The 12,296-nt window shown below is 39.7% G+C and overlaps 1 protein-coding gene across 2 annotated transcripts; it reads right to left on the bottom strand.

Annotated features, from left to right (window-relative positions):
- Positions 1-331: 331 nt before the first annotated feature.
- Positions 332-12,296, bottom strand: DKC1 (dyskerin pseudouridine synthase 1). Of its 2 annotated transcripts, XM_080909892.1 has the most exons (16): positions 12,160-12,248; positions 11,567-11,648; positions 11,380-11,447; positions 10,942-11,028; positions 9,274-9,365; positions 8,915-9,099; positions 7,983-8,047; positions 7,487-7,613; positions 6,994-7,124; positions 6,212-6,355; positions 4,458-4,578; positions 3,464-3,582; positions 2,913-3,016; positions 2,063-2,135; positions 1,114-1,248; positions 332-774 (listed from the first exon to the last, which is right to left on the bottom strand). In XM_080909892.1, exons 1-16 carry the CDS (start codon positions 12,166-12,168, stop codon positions 709-711), a joined length of 1,608 nt encoding a protein of 535 aa, XP_080766018.1. In that variant the 5' UTR covers positions 12,169-12,248; the 3' UTR covers positions 332-708. The 2 variants fall into 2 exon arrangements, with proteins under 2 accessions (XP_080766018.1, XP_080766019.1); XM_080909893.1 differs by lacking the exon at positions 11,567-11,648 and having other exon boundaries at positions 12,160-12,296.

Below are 12,296 nucleotides of genomic sequence, written 5' to 3'. Positions count from 1 at the left end.
TTGAGAGCAGGAACACTGAGTGATAGGCCCCAGTGCCAATGTAAGGAAGACTCAGAAAAGTAGCTAAAGAGAAAGTGAATTCCAAATAGGACACAAACCCCAGATTTTTAATAAAAATATTCTTCTACAAATTACATTCCCCCCAGCAATGAATGATTCCATTCTTCAGAAGAAAACAAAGTATAGGAATGCTTTGTCTTCCACAGCAAACACAAGTAGCCACATGGAGTTGGATAACAATGCGCAGAGTACTAGCCTAAACACCATAGACACCACCAGGCCAGCAAAGCCAATACATAATATCAGAATAGAGGTTTGTTTACTCACAGAATGTTCCATACCATTTTATTTAGCAGACTTAATTTTTACAAACATGTTTTTAAAGGCAAAGTAGGAGAGGACTATCTATGATGACATTGTTTAAAATGGTCATTAATAAGTAGCTGCAGATAGTTACTAGGAGTGCCATGTCTAAAGGTATGGCTTCCTCAAGCAAGTAGAGGGGGTTGCTGGCAAAGACCTGATTTATCTCTCATATCCTTAAAACAGGACAGGACGGGATGAGATGGCCACACCAACTAACCACTGAGGTTACAAGTGGCAGCTAAAAGTGTACTGTTTGGGACCTCTGTTCCTCAACAAAAAGTTCAATAAGGCTTTTGTTTTTTTCCTCCCAACTGGACATAATGCTTCAAGAAATGGCTTATACTATTCAGATATCTCTTCTGCCACTTTTACTTTCTTCTTCTTTTTCTTTTTGGTTGTGTCATTGTCCTAAAAAAAAAAAGAGAAAGTAAGTCCAATGTACCCACTGACAAATCATTCATGACTACTGTTCCCAAACATTTGGGGCTAAACAAATTTTGCCTGTGACCTTCTCAGTGAAGTCTTAGAGGTCTATTCATACAATCTTCCCCACCCAGCAGCAACATAATTCAACCATAATCCGTTGTTCTAAAATGCTAAGTGCCTCTACTTCTCTGTCCAATAAGGTAAATGAGGCAAATCCAGAACACAGGGCAGCACCAAAAGAGGCAATGATAGAGACCCCACCCTTGCACAATTCCTGTCAAAGACTCAGCCAACACAAAGGTACCCATTGTTCACACATACCCCATCTCCAGCCTCGCCCCCACTTTCTAGCACAGTTTTGTGCTTTTTATCCTTTTTATTCTTCTTCTTTTCCTTCTTCAACTGGGGAACTGTTGGAGGGGCATCATCACTTTCACTCTCACTATCCCGCTTCCTCTGAGTTAAAAAAAAAAAAAAAACAATGAAGTTATAAATGTGGGAAGTTACTAAGAAAGATTCCAAGTATAACCAATGGTTTTGTGTCTAAGTCATGGGGTACAAAGAAGTGTGCCAAAGCAGCTTTGGGTATAGAACACTGAGATATTGCCTCAGTGAACCAACTCCCAAGACCTACAAGTGTTCCCTAAGGTGTTTTTTGACAACTTACAAGTTCCACCCACATAGCTCATTACTAGTGAAGGGCTCTAAGTTACTAACACATGCTTCACTCTTGTCCTTTAAACATTGAGTTAGCATAGGCTGAAATATTTGTCACTATCTTACAATTTTATTGCTGCTAAATTTTGTGGAGGCCTCTGCTTTCAGCACACTTATGCTACCATATCATTTTACCCAGGGTAGAGTCAAAATATGTGTGGACACACATTCCACTCAAGGTTATTGCCACAGTGGAGATAGGAACCACTGTAATTGATTCTTAACCCCTGCCACAGGTATAACACAAATGTCACTGAACCCAAAAAATGTCAAGTATGAGACAATATTTGTGTATAGATCATAACATGGATAAGCCTATCTTACTCACTAAGACATATGGCTAGACTAACTTAAACACTGGTGTAGCTTAGAATTATCTCTTGAAGCACACTTCTTTTTTCTTTGTTTTTCAGACAAGGTTTCTCTGTCCTGGAACTCCCTTTTTAGACCAACCAGGCTGCCCTTAATCTCTGCCTTGGGAATGTTGGGATTAAAGGCATATGCCACCACCCCACCCAGTTTTAACACCTTTCAAACTGATCATGCCACTTACTTTTATGACGTTTACTGCTTCAGCAGCTAACTGAGGAGCTTGTACTGCTTCAGCAACCAGTACTTTTGGATCACTTAAAGACAAAGGGGTAATATGAGCTTAAATTCACAAAAGAGCTTTCCATGGTGGTCCTATTATATCCTGTCATGCTATTCAATGATACTGTGCAACCTGAAAGCCTCCATTAAAATAAGAACCAACAATTGTTTTTACAGATTATCTTCACAAACCATGCCCCAACTACTAGTAGTTACTAACTAAACCAGGTCTCCAAGAGCCACCAAGCAAGGGAAAGACTGAGCTACAGCATTAGAGCCTGTGGCCTACCATTTGCATTTGTCCCAAATAAAACCTTCCATCCATCTCCCCTCAAGAGTAATGCCAAATGTAAATGTTCACCCAAACCTAATTCTTACCACCCAGACCCAGATCCAGGCCTTTGGTTGGCCCACCCCAACATCTACCCCATCTCTGAACTGCTACAACATGTGAAAGGGCTGGTCCTGCAGATCCAAAGCTGCAGGATCTCCACAAGAGGGTACCAAGAGGATGTCCGAGAGGGGTCCCAGTGAGGATCCAGTATTGATAATAGAGCAGAAGCCAGAGGCCTCAAACCAGACCCGTGACTCCATCCAAGTAAATATGTGTGGACAAAAGGGTACACTGTGGCACACTATGACACACTACAGCTTCCAAAATTTTCCCTTTTGGGGGTAGCAGTTGCCTTGGGCAGAGGGCAGACATGAAGGAATGGGGAGATGAGTGGGATTGGGGTGCACGATGTGAAATTCACAAAGAATCAATAGTTAAAAAAATAAAGACAATAGGTCAGAAAAAACTTCATCCTTACCTATAGTCAATGTAATCCTGTTTCCATGTGTCAGGGGTACTCTCTGTGGGTTTTCCATGCTTGTCCAGAAGGCCCTGCTTGATCATCATCTTCTTCTGACTTGCCTGGAATCATTTAAAAAATTATAGAATCTCACAAGGTTTCTTATATATTCTCAGCAGGGCCCCTAACAAACCTGTCCTGGATCCTTCCCTCTCCTCTTATTGTCATCAATCTCTAACATACCCTTCCCAACGGCTTAAGTGAGAAAATCTTGTCCAGATCCGTAATGGGGTTAAAACTTTCACTATGGATATTCCAGGAACCAAGAGACCACTCCACATCTGTGACAGTGATTAGTTCACAAACACAGTGTGATTAAGTAATAGTCAACAGTTTCCTTAAGTAGAATCTCTGAAGTCCAAGATAAGGCATGCCTCTGCTCACTGCCAACAATCTAAAGTTTTAAATAATAAATGACTATGGCAATGGAGACAAACAAAGAGCTGCACTTTTTGGTACATATTAACACAAATATAACCCAGCAAAAGCTACAACCTAGTGTCACTGACCTTTGGACCTAGACCCCACTTGCGAGGATAAGTGTCTCTTTCCATGATCACCCTCTTTATCTTGGCTACTATACCATGGTCACAGGTAGAAATCACTGCTGTCGTCATCAATGCAATAGCTGCAGGGATTAGAAAGAAAAAAAGAATATTTTTGTAATAGATGAGCTGTTTCATACATTTTAGAACTCTTTAAGTCCTGAGCTCTATTACCTTAACTGGGCTTTCCTTTGCTCCAGATATATGTATAAAGAACTATCTCCATCACAGCAAGAAGCATTTGAAATAATGTTAAACCAAACTAAAATACACTTAACAAAAACAACTAAAGAAACACCCAACAAGACAAAGACAGGTGTAGGAATGACACATACACCACCCTCAGATCCATAGAACATTTCAACTTTTAAGAATCTCTGTTCTGCTATATATCATAATGAACCTTTCACAGCTATCTGCTCAGAGAACAGATACAGGGATCCAGTGACATGACTTTTTTCCTGGTGAAAATTAGGGTTATTAAAATGAATAGCTTGGACTTATTGAGAAGGCCACAGAGCACTGTAAGTTATGGATAATCAATCCAATAGTAGTTAAACTTTTACAAATTAAATCACTGATACACCCGGTAGTTAATAGCAGTAGCTCATACCTTCAATCCCAACACTAGAGGCAGGCAGAACTCTTGAGTTCAAGGTCAGCCTGATCAAACCACGAGTGAACCCAAGGCTCCCCTTTGATAATCACAGACAACCATCACTACTCTTACTCTTGGAGTTTCACTAGACAGCCAAGAGCATATATATGTATACTTCCTCTTTTATCTGCATTCAACTAGCCTGTTGTTTCAAAAATTATTCATACAAACCCCAGGAGACACCATGATTATAGTAAAATCAAGGGACACTGACCTGGGACTGGCCCACAATGAGACTGACTAGCTTTGATGATGCAGAGCCCCAGTTCCAGAAATAATGAGGGCTACTCCCTTCCTTACCCATGCAGATAGCTTCCCCCTTAGTGGTAATGACCACAATCTCCTGGTTGACCTCAATGCCATCCTCATATCGAAGAACACCAGGAAGCATGATCTTGGCCCCATAGCAGATTGCATTCACCTATGGAGATAATACCACACATGAGGGCCAGATGCTATCCATTATCTACTTCCATACCAAAATAGAGGAAGACTGTAAGGGGGAGGTAGTCTGACTACAATGAAGGCCAAAGGGACATAGAACAGCAACAAAAACCTATCATGTGGTAGCACTGCTCTAAAAATTTCACATATGCTACAATACTAAAGAAACTTAAAAGATGATTCAGCAAGGCTAGTAGCCCACGAGCACTGTCATCTGTAACAATAAATCAAAACCTGGGGGCTGGAGAAATGGTACACTGGTTTGAGCACTTACTACTCTGCAGAGTACTTGGATTTCTGAGCATCTATTTGTAGGTTTTCATCCATATGTAACTAGCCTGAAAGGGTACAAGACCCCTTTTGTGACCTTTCTAGACAATGGGTACACAATGTGGTTATAGACATACATGCAAACAAAATACTCATGCATAAAACAAAGCAAATCCTACTTTGGGGGCCAGATAAATTACTCCGCAGGTAAAACTGCTTGGCCTAATGCCTGACTACCTAAGTTTGATCCCCGAAACATACTTGATGAATCAAGAGAACCAACTCCCACAAGTTATCCTTGACCAACCTCCATATACATACAAATAAAAACGTATTTTTTAAAAAACCTAAAAGCTGCCTCAATCTTGAATGGCCTCAAGCGTTTTTTTCTATCAGTGTTCCAGAAAACTGCTCTTGAATCTTTCTCAGGAAAATATAGTACACTTATTAGAGATGAAGCAATAAACACTTAAAAGCAACTTGCTAAGAAACCTATACCAGGCCTGTTAAATCACATTTACGCTCAACAAAATCTCTTGCTGACCATGTTCTAACTTCTCTTTAAAGTCACCAAGAAGCCTGACCCCAGCACAATAAAGGTATATCACATTTACACGATTATGTGGCTAAGCTTTCTTAGTTCCTGTTAGTGTAATACCTTAGTATACCTCTTCAAATTTTCAGAAAGCTACTAAGTTTGCAGAAGACTTACAAATATTTTGATTTAAATATGCATAAATATCTAATTACAAACTGCTACACAAACAAAAATCTACCTTTCAAAAATCTTATGCCTACATAATATTTACTTACATTCATTCTTAGGACTATTTCTGATTATAAGGTAATATAGTAAATATGGAATATGAGCTGATGAGTTCACTGAAGTCTGGATTATACTGACTCAAATGATAATGTGCTTCAACTGAAGAAAGCAGCATTTCATTGAAATTCCTACAGGGTAAATAATATACCTCTAAAATGCTCCAGGCCTAACCTTTACCTATTGAAACATTTTTTTAAAGTAACAAATAAGTCAAGATTATTTTAGGTACAGCCAGAAGCAACAAATTAAAGGAGGGAAATTCTAGCTATCACTGGTAGTTTAATATTTGAACAAAGTTGTTTGGGAAAGGATCAAGTCAACGCTGATTCTAACCTAATGCTGGTTTTAACCTAATGTAATAAATCTAGCAGTAAATTTTTCCATTGTTAATGGCATGGCACAATTAATGGGGTAGGGGTATAACCACAAGGAGAATAAAAATATGATTTCACAATGCTAGCATCTGAATCTTTGAAGACACATTCTCTGTAATCACTTTTATCCCATAACTTACCGCACTATCTTTCATAACCAGACGTTTATGAGATGTTAGCAGCTTTTCCAAAGGGTAAACAACACGCCGCAAGTAACTCTCATCCTTATGGTTATCATATAGCCACTGAGCGTCAAGTACATCATGCATTGTCACCATGTGGTCCTGAAAGGCAGAAGATATTAAATTCTGGGTCTTTATACTGTATATCCATCAGACTTCCAAACATTTTACAACTGAATATAACTATACATTGTCTTCTAGTCTAAGCTCATCATAAGTCTTTAGAATCTCCTTTAAAGTGTTTGTTTATTTTGCTAAGCTAGATCTAAGCAGGCACTCCATTTTTGTACTACTTGGGATGGAGCCCATGTGTTTACAAATGGTTGCCAGGTATTCTAACACTGTATAACACTCTCAAGCTCTAAGCAAGATCGGCATAGAATAGGAAATGTATGTAAAGAGTAATACTCTCTACCTAATCACTTGACAATTTCAATGTACCAAATTTTAATTAACAGAACATGAAAGCTGCCCGGAACAGAACTCAACATTACAAAACCTTTCCTAAGATGTAAAGCAGACAAAGCTCTACGTAAGAATCATTTTTAAAGCCCTCTAGTCCTGAGCCCAGCAGTGGTGTGTGTGTGTACACCTTTAATCCCAGCACTAAGGAGAAAGAGGCAGGTGAATCTGTGAGTTTGAGGCCAGTCTGGTCTACAGAGCAAGTTCCTGGACAGGGCTACTACATAGAAACTGTCTCAAACAACAAACCATACACCTCCAGTCTCATAATTGCCTACCTTCTCACTCATGACTCCAGAACGCACCCTCCGAAGCTCCTGCATCTGACCACCAACTCCTAGTAACAAGCCAAGGTGTACACATAGTGTCCGAATGTAGGTGCCAGCTTCACAGCTTACCCAGAAGATTCCTAAGACACACACACACATGCACACACACACAAAGAGAGACAAACAAAGACAGAGAAAAGAGTAAATACATGATTTCTTTCCTAAACCCTGGGCAAGGTGGTGCCTGACTTTAATCTATGGAGGCAGAGACAGGTGGATCTGAGTTCAAGAACAGCTTGAATTGCATGCTTATCAACTTCCACAACAAAATGAAAAAAACCTTGTCTGAAACAAAGTAACAGAAAGAGTTAATAGACATAGGGAATAGTGTATGACTACACAATGTACTCAAAAGTTTTTACTCCTAACAACAGAATCCTTGAGAATGCATCCACCTGCTTATGTGTCTAAAGCAATTCAGTTTGATATAGGTCTAACTCACCTAATCTTCTTTCAGGATCATATTCTATCATTTTGCTCTCGTAGATAGTCCGTACTCGAAGCTGCCTCTTTACTGCAGCAATAAGTGGAGGTCGTTGAAACAGGGCACCTGTCAGAGTTTCTAGGGCCTAAAAACAAAGCACAAACAAAAAATTATGTGGACTTTATATAAGACAAAGGGGCATATTTAGGGAAGTTAAGAACAATTCAAATACAAAGTTTTCTTTCATAAAATTTTAAGAGCTAAAATGTCCTTTAGTTCAGTTTCCTCTTTTTCAGCTACTAAGGGATGGCTCAGCACTAATCAGAACTTCCTTCACAGAAAAAAAAAAAAAAAAAAAAAAACATGGCTAGAAGGCATCCCTATCACCAGTAGTTCTCCACTCAGGAATCTAGGACAGCCCATTCAAAGAGCATAAGAGACACTAGCCAGGAAAACTTCCCTGGAGTTCAGAGACCCAAATCAAAGGTATCCTCTCTATAAGTTATAGACTTACCCTAGAAAGCTGAGTACCCCCTTCAATAGCATTGTGCAGCCGGACAATTCCAACATACTCTTTGCCTGAAAAAATGACAAGAGTAGTCAGGTGTGGCCACTGAGTTTTTTGTTTTATAAATGTTCTATCACTGCCATTTTACATGGCAGAAGCATTAGGGAATCCAATGTCTGTTTCAGTAAAATCTGTACTGACAGACTTAATGTTGTAGAGAAAAGAAATAAAGACAGTTTTTCTTGGTTCAGCAACAGCACATGCCTATAACTTAAACCCAGAAATTTAGAGGCTGAGATGGGATGAGATTTCCAAAGCAGCATGAGCTATATAGCAAAACATTGTCTCAAAAAAGAAAGGATGGAACATACATACATACACACATACATACACACACACACACACACACACACACACACACACTTACTTTAATGCTCAGTGTGATGGCAGAGACAGATAGATGGAAAATATCTTGTGCTTTAAGCAGTATTTTCTTAGATAAGAATGAGGGAATGACACTTGAGATAGAAACATGACCTGAGTTAAGAAGCAGTAAATATGCCAGGTAGCAGTGAAACATGCCTTTAATCCCAGCACTTGGGAAGCAGAGGCAGGTGGATCTTTGAGGTCAGCCTGGTCTAGAGTTCCAGGACAGCCAGGGCTATACAGAGAAACCCTGTCTGCAAAACCAACAACACAACAAAGAGCAGCCACCAGCAAGCATACAACTGACATGCCCCAAAGCTCTAGGAACAAGCTAGTTGGTTCAATATCTACATGCTTAGTGTCTGGAACTCTTAAAAATCCTCCAGATTTTGGCAAAGAACAGGATTATATAGAAACCAGTTAACACTCCTGCTTTAAGATTTTATTTTCTGAAGAAACAGTTTCTAAGGGCCAAAATGTAGAAGTGAAACTCTACTCTCTCTTCTACATACCTGCACTCTGTTGTGATTTCACCAAACGAGTGGCTCGTTCAATGCACACAATTAAACAACCAGTCACTTTGGGATCCAATGTGCCACTGTGGCCAGTCTTTTCTACCCGAAGTATTCGTCGGATCCAGGCTACCACCTCATGGGAAGATGGGTTAGAGGGCTTGTCAAGATTAATGAAACCTGTCCTAGAATAGGGAAAAAAAAATCATGAAGACTTAAAGAAAATCAAATCACATATATGGGTTATATATTCAAGGCAAAACCATTCTAAGCTGCCACTACTTCCTTGAATTACTAATGAGAGAGAAGATCAGTTCAAAAGAATTTAAGTTTGGACAGAACTTTTTTACCATGCCTACCTGATATAGTCCCCAATCTCCCTCTTCAGGGGATTTGAACCACAAGGAATAGGTGTATAGTGTGTTGTCCGTACATTTAGCTTATCAAAATTCTAGAAAGCAATAATATAGGCTTAATAACACATCAATAGAAGTAAAACAAGTCAGTAAGTAACACAACCAAGCATTGTAGCCCTTCAAGCCCATAAATGTATTTGGTTCTCATTACTAATGACACACGACTAAGCCTTCTTACATACTGGGGGAAACCCCAATACTAGTGAGAAAAGGACAAATCTGAGTATTTATAGTCACTGCTATAAAAAAAGACTTGAGGGCACTATAAAACAGAACAGCTTTTGATTTTCTCAGGTCAGCCAAATTAAAGATGGCTGACAACTTTCTTCAACATGGCCAGCTTGGAATTTCTGTTCCAGACACCACTGGCCACCAGCTAGTAATTATTAATTTAGTTTCATTACACCTACTACAAATAGCAATACTTGTTTGTCTCTCCCATCTCTGTCTGTTAAGATTTCATACAGAAGAGACCTTGTCTAGCCTATGTGCTAGCTATTTTTCTAGAGCCAAAATAAGAAACCTGGATACCATCCAAATGACAGTGAATTATAATCAAACAAAAAATTAGCTTGGTTGAATGACATAAACAAACCTCACTATTTTACCAACACATACATATGGCTTATTAAAATTCTTGGTCAGGTCAGTAAGATGGCTCTGTGGAAAAGGGTGCCTGCTGCTAATTTCAACCCCAGAAACTCACTGTAACTCACTGCACTTGAGAACAAACTTTGCAAATTATCTTTGAATTCCACACACGTTATGTGGAGCATGCACCCCCTTTACTCCACCCACACACTGTAATAGATGGAATAAAAATTTATATTGTAAAAAATCCTCTTTGTTAGATGTCTCAACATTATAGCTGGTATCCACTTAGTGAAAATAAAAAATTTTAGTTCAACATATCACTCAGTACCGCCATTTAAACCCCTTAATAACAACCTGTAATTTCTATGACATTCACCCAAGAACTACTAACTATGCTTCAATAGAATAACTGCTATAACTCCCAACATGTCATCCTAAGAGAAAATATGAGAGAATAATAGATTCAGTGACGTTAAAAGACTGGCCCAGGGCTGGAGAGATGGCTCAGCAGTTAAGAGCACTGACTGCTCTTCCAGAGGTCCTGAGTTCAATTCCCAGCAACCTCATGGTGGCTCACAATCAACTGTAATTGGAACTGATGCCCTCTTCTAGTGTGTCTGAAGACAGCTACAATGTACTCACATAAAAAATAATTCTTAAAAATAAATAAGTAAAAGACTAGCCCTACCTAGTTGAATCAAGCCAATCTTGATTCAAAGTTGTCTGGCTTCAAAACCCATGTCATGTTACTGAAACAGTCTACATTGAGTTGATTTCAGAAGTGAAATTGTCTAAAAACTAACAGCAATTAACATACTTTATTCATTTGAAGTTTTCTAAATATAAAACATGTTGGCAGTAAGCATTCCTTTTGAGATAGGGTCTCTCTATGTAAACTACCATAGCCTAGCACACTGAGATAAAAGGCATGTAGCACAACACCCCGACCCTAATTAAATTAGCTTTTTAATTAGAAATAATATGGAATTCAAGTATTCTGATACACAGAGAACATACTTTTAGTAACAAGGGCCACTGAGAAGTGTCTAATTGAGCCACTTTGGATTCCGGTTTGATAAGAAATTCTTCAGCATGTTGTATTTCCTTCAAAAGAGCAAAAACAAATTGTCTCATCTTAATTTTGGAAGTGAATGCCTTTTAAACAAACAAGAGGAAAAGGGGTGTGATTTCTAAAACCCAGGTCACTGAACTTCAGGAACATCAAGTTGAATCCAAATATTTTAACAAAGCTGTGGGTCTGCTGATAAAATAAAGAAGAGAAATTCGGGGCCAATATCTGAACATTTAGTATGCCATGCATGTTAGAAAATTTCTCTGGAAGTTTTGTGATTTCAGGTGTTTGCCTGAGAATATTTTAAATCATTTTCCCCCTTTAATGCATTGTTTATTAAATTAGCTAAATTAGTCAAAGCAAAGTAAAACATTCCTACTCACAGCAACATCATCTTCTTGCAATGGCTTCCGCTCTTTTTTCTTCTTATGCTTCTTTGGAAAAGTAATTACTAAAAGAGACAAACTCAAGATTTGAAGATTTTGAAAACGAAAACCAAAGTTTAAATTTCACTCTAATATCAGGACAAAGAAAACATTTTAAAGTCTGACATTACTGGAGAGAACTTACGTTTGTGAGGCCAAACACTAGGATGGCTTGGCTGGTAAATGACTCTAGCACGTGTTGGCTTCCCTTCGGGTTCTCCACGTGGCTGTGGCAAGGCCAAATATTACTTAGGGAAGCACTTGTCCACAGGCTGGAAAGTTTCACAAACGACCACTGCACCGTCCATAAGGGTTTGTGATCTCTTAGAGTTTTTTTTTTTTTTTTTTGTAAGTCTGAGTTACACTTGCTCCCAACTTCTCTGCTCCTTTCCTTCCTAACCCTTGCTCTCCACCTTTGCTACCCTCATTTCCATGTCTCGTCTAGTGCCAGCAGAAATGCTACCGCGTCTCCTTATCACGACACAGTCGCCTCCACGGATGATGGATGCCTTTAGAAGGGGACCGGGGTAGTCTTTGGCGCGAGGCCGGGACCTAATGAAGCCTAGCCACAGGTCTCGTATGCGTCCATTCACTGGTAGAGCCAGACCCGAGTGGTGAAGCGGCCAAACTGCGAGCGGCAACACGCGGAACCGTGGGTCAGGATGCAACCTCACTGTAACTAGTTCCCAGTTACGTAGGAGGCCCCACAGGTCTCATGCCAAGGCCATCCGCCCTTACCTTCTGCATCCGCCATCTTGAAATGCACCGCGTGCGTCCCGCCCAAGCCGCCACAAGTTAAGAACCACAGACGCCTATGGTCTGAGACTGGTCAGGGTGCGCCGCTAGGACCCGCCCACCGTTGCACCTCCCCTAGC

The sequence above is a fragment of the Micromys minutus genome (genome assembly GCF_963924665.1).
Source record: "Micromys minutus genome assembly, chromosome: X".
Classification (NCBI taxonomy): domain Eukaryota; kingdom Metazoa; phylum Chordata; class Mammalia; order Rodentia; family Muridae; genus Micromys; species Micromys minutus.
Note: the sequence above shows the minus strand (reverse complement) of the source record. Positions and strands in the feature narration are given on the sequence as shown.

What these genes read in the sequence shown, in the direction of transcription:
- DKC1 (XM_080909892.1), bottom strand. An exon ending in TGCAAGAAGATGATGTTGCT is followed by an intron (nt 11,029 to 11,379) that starts GTGAGTAGGAAT and finishes GCTCTTTTGAAG; the next exon opens with GAAATACAACATGCTGAAGA. An exon ending in GAAATCACAACAGAGTGCAG is followed by an intron (nt 8,048 to 8,914) that starts GTATGTAGAAGA and finishes TCATTTTTTCAG; the next exon opens with GCAAAGAGTATGTTGGAATT.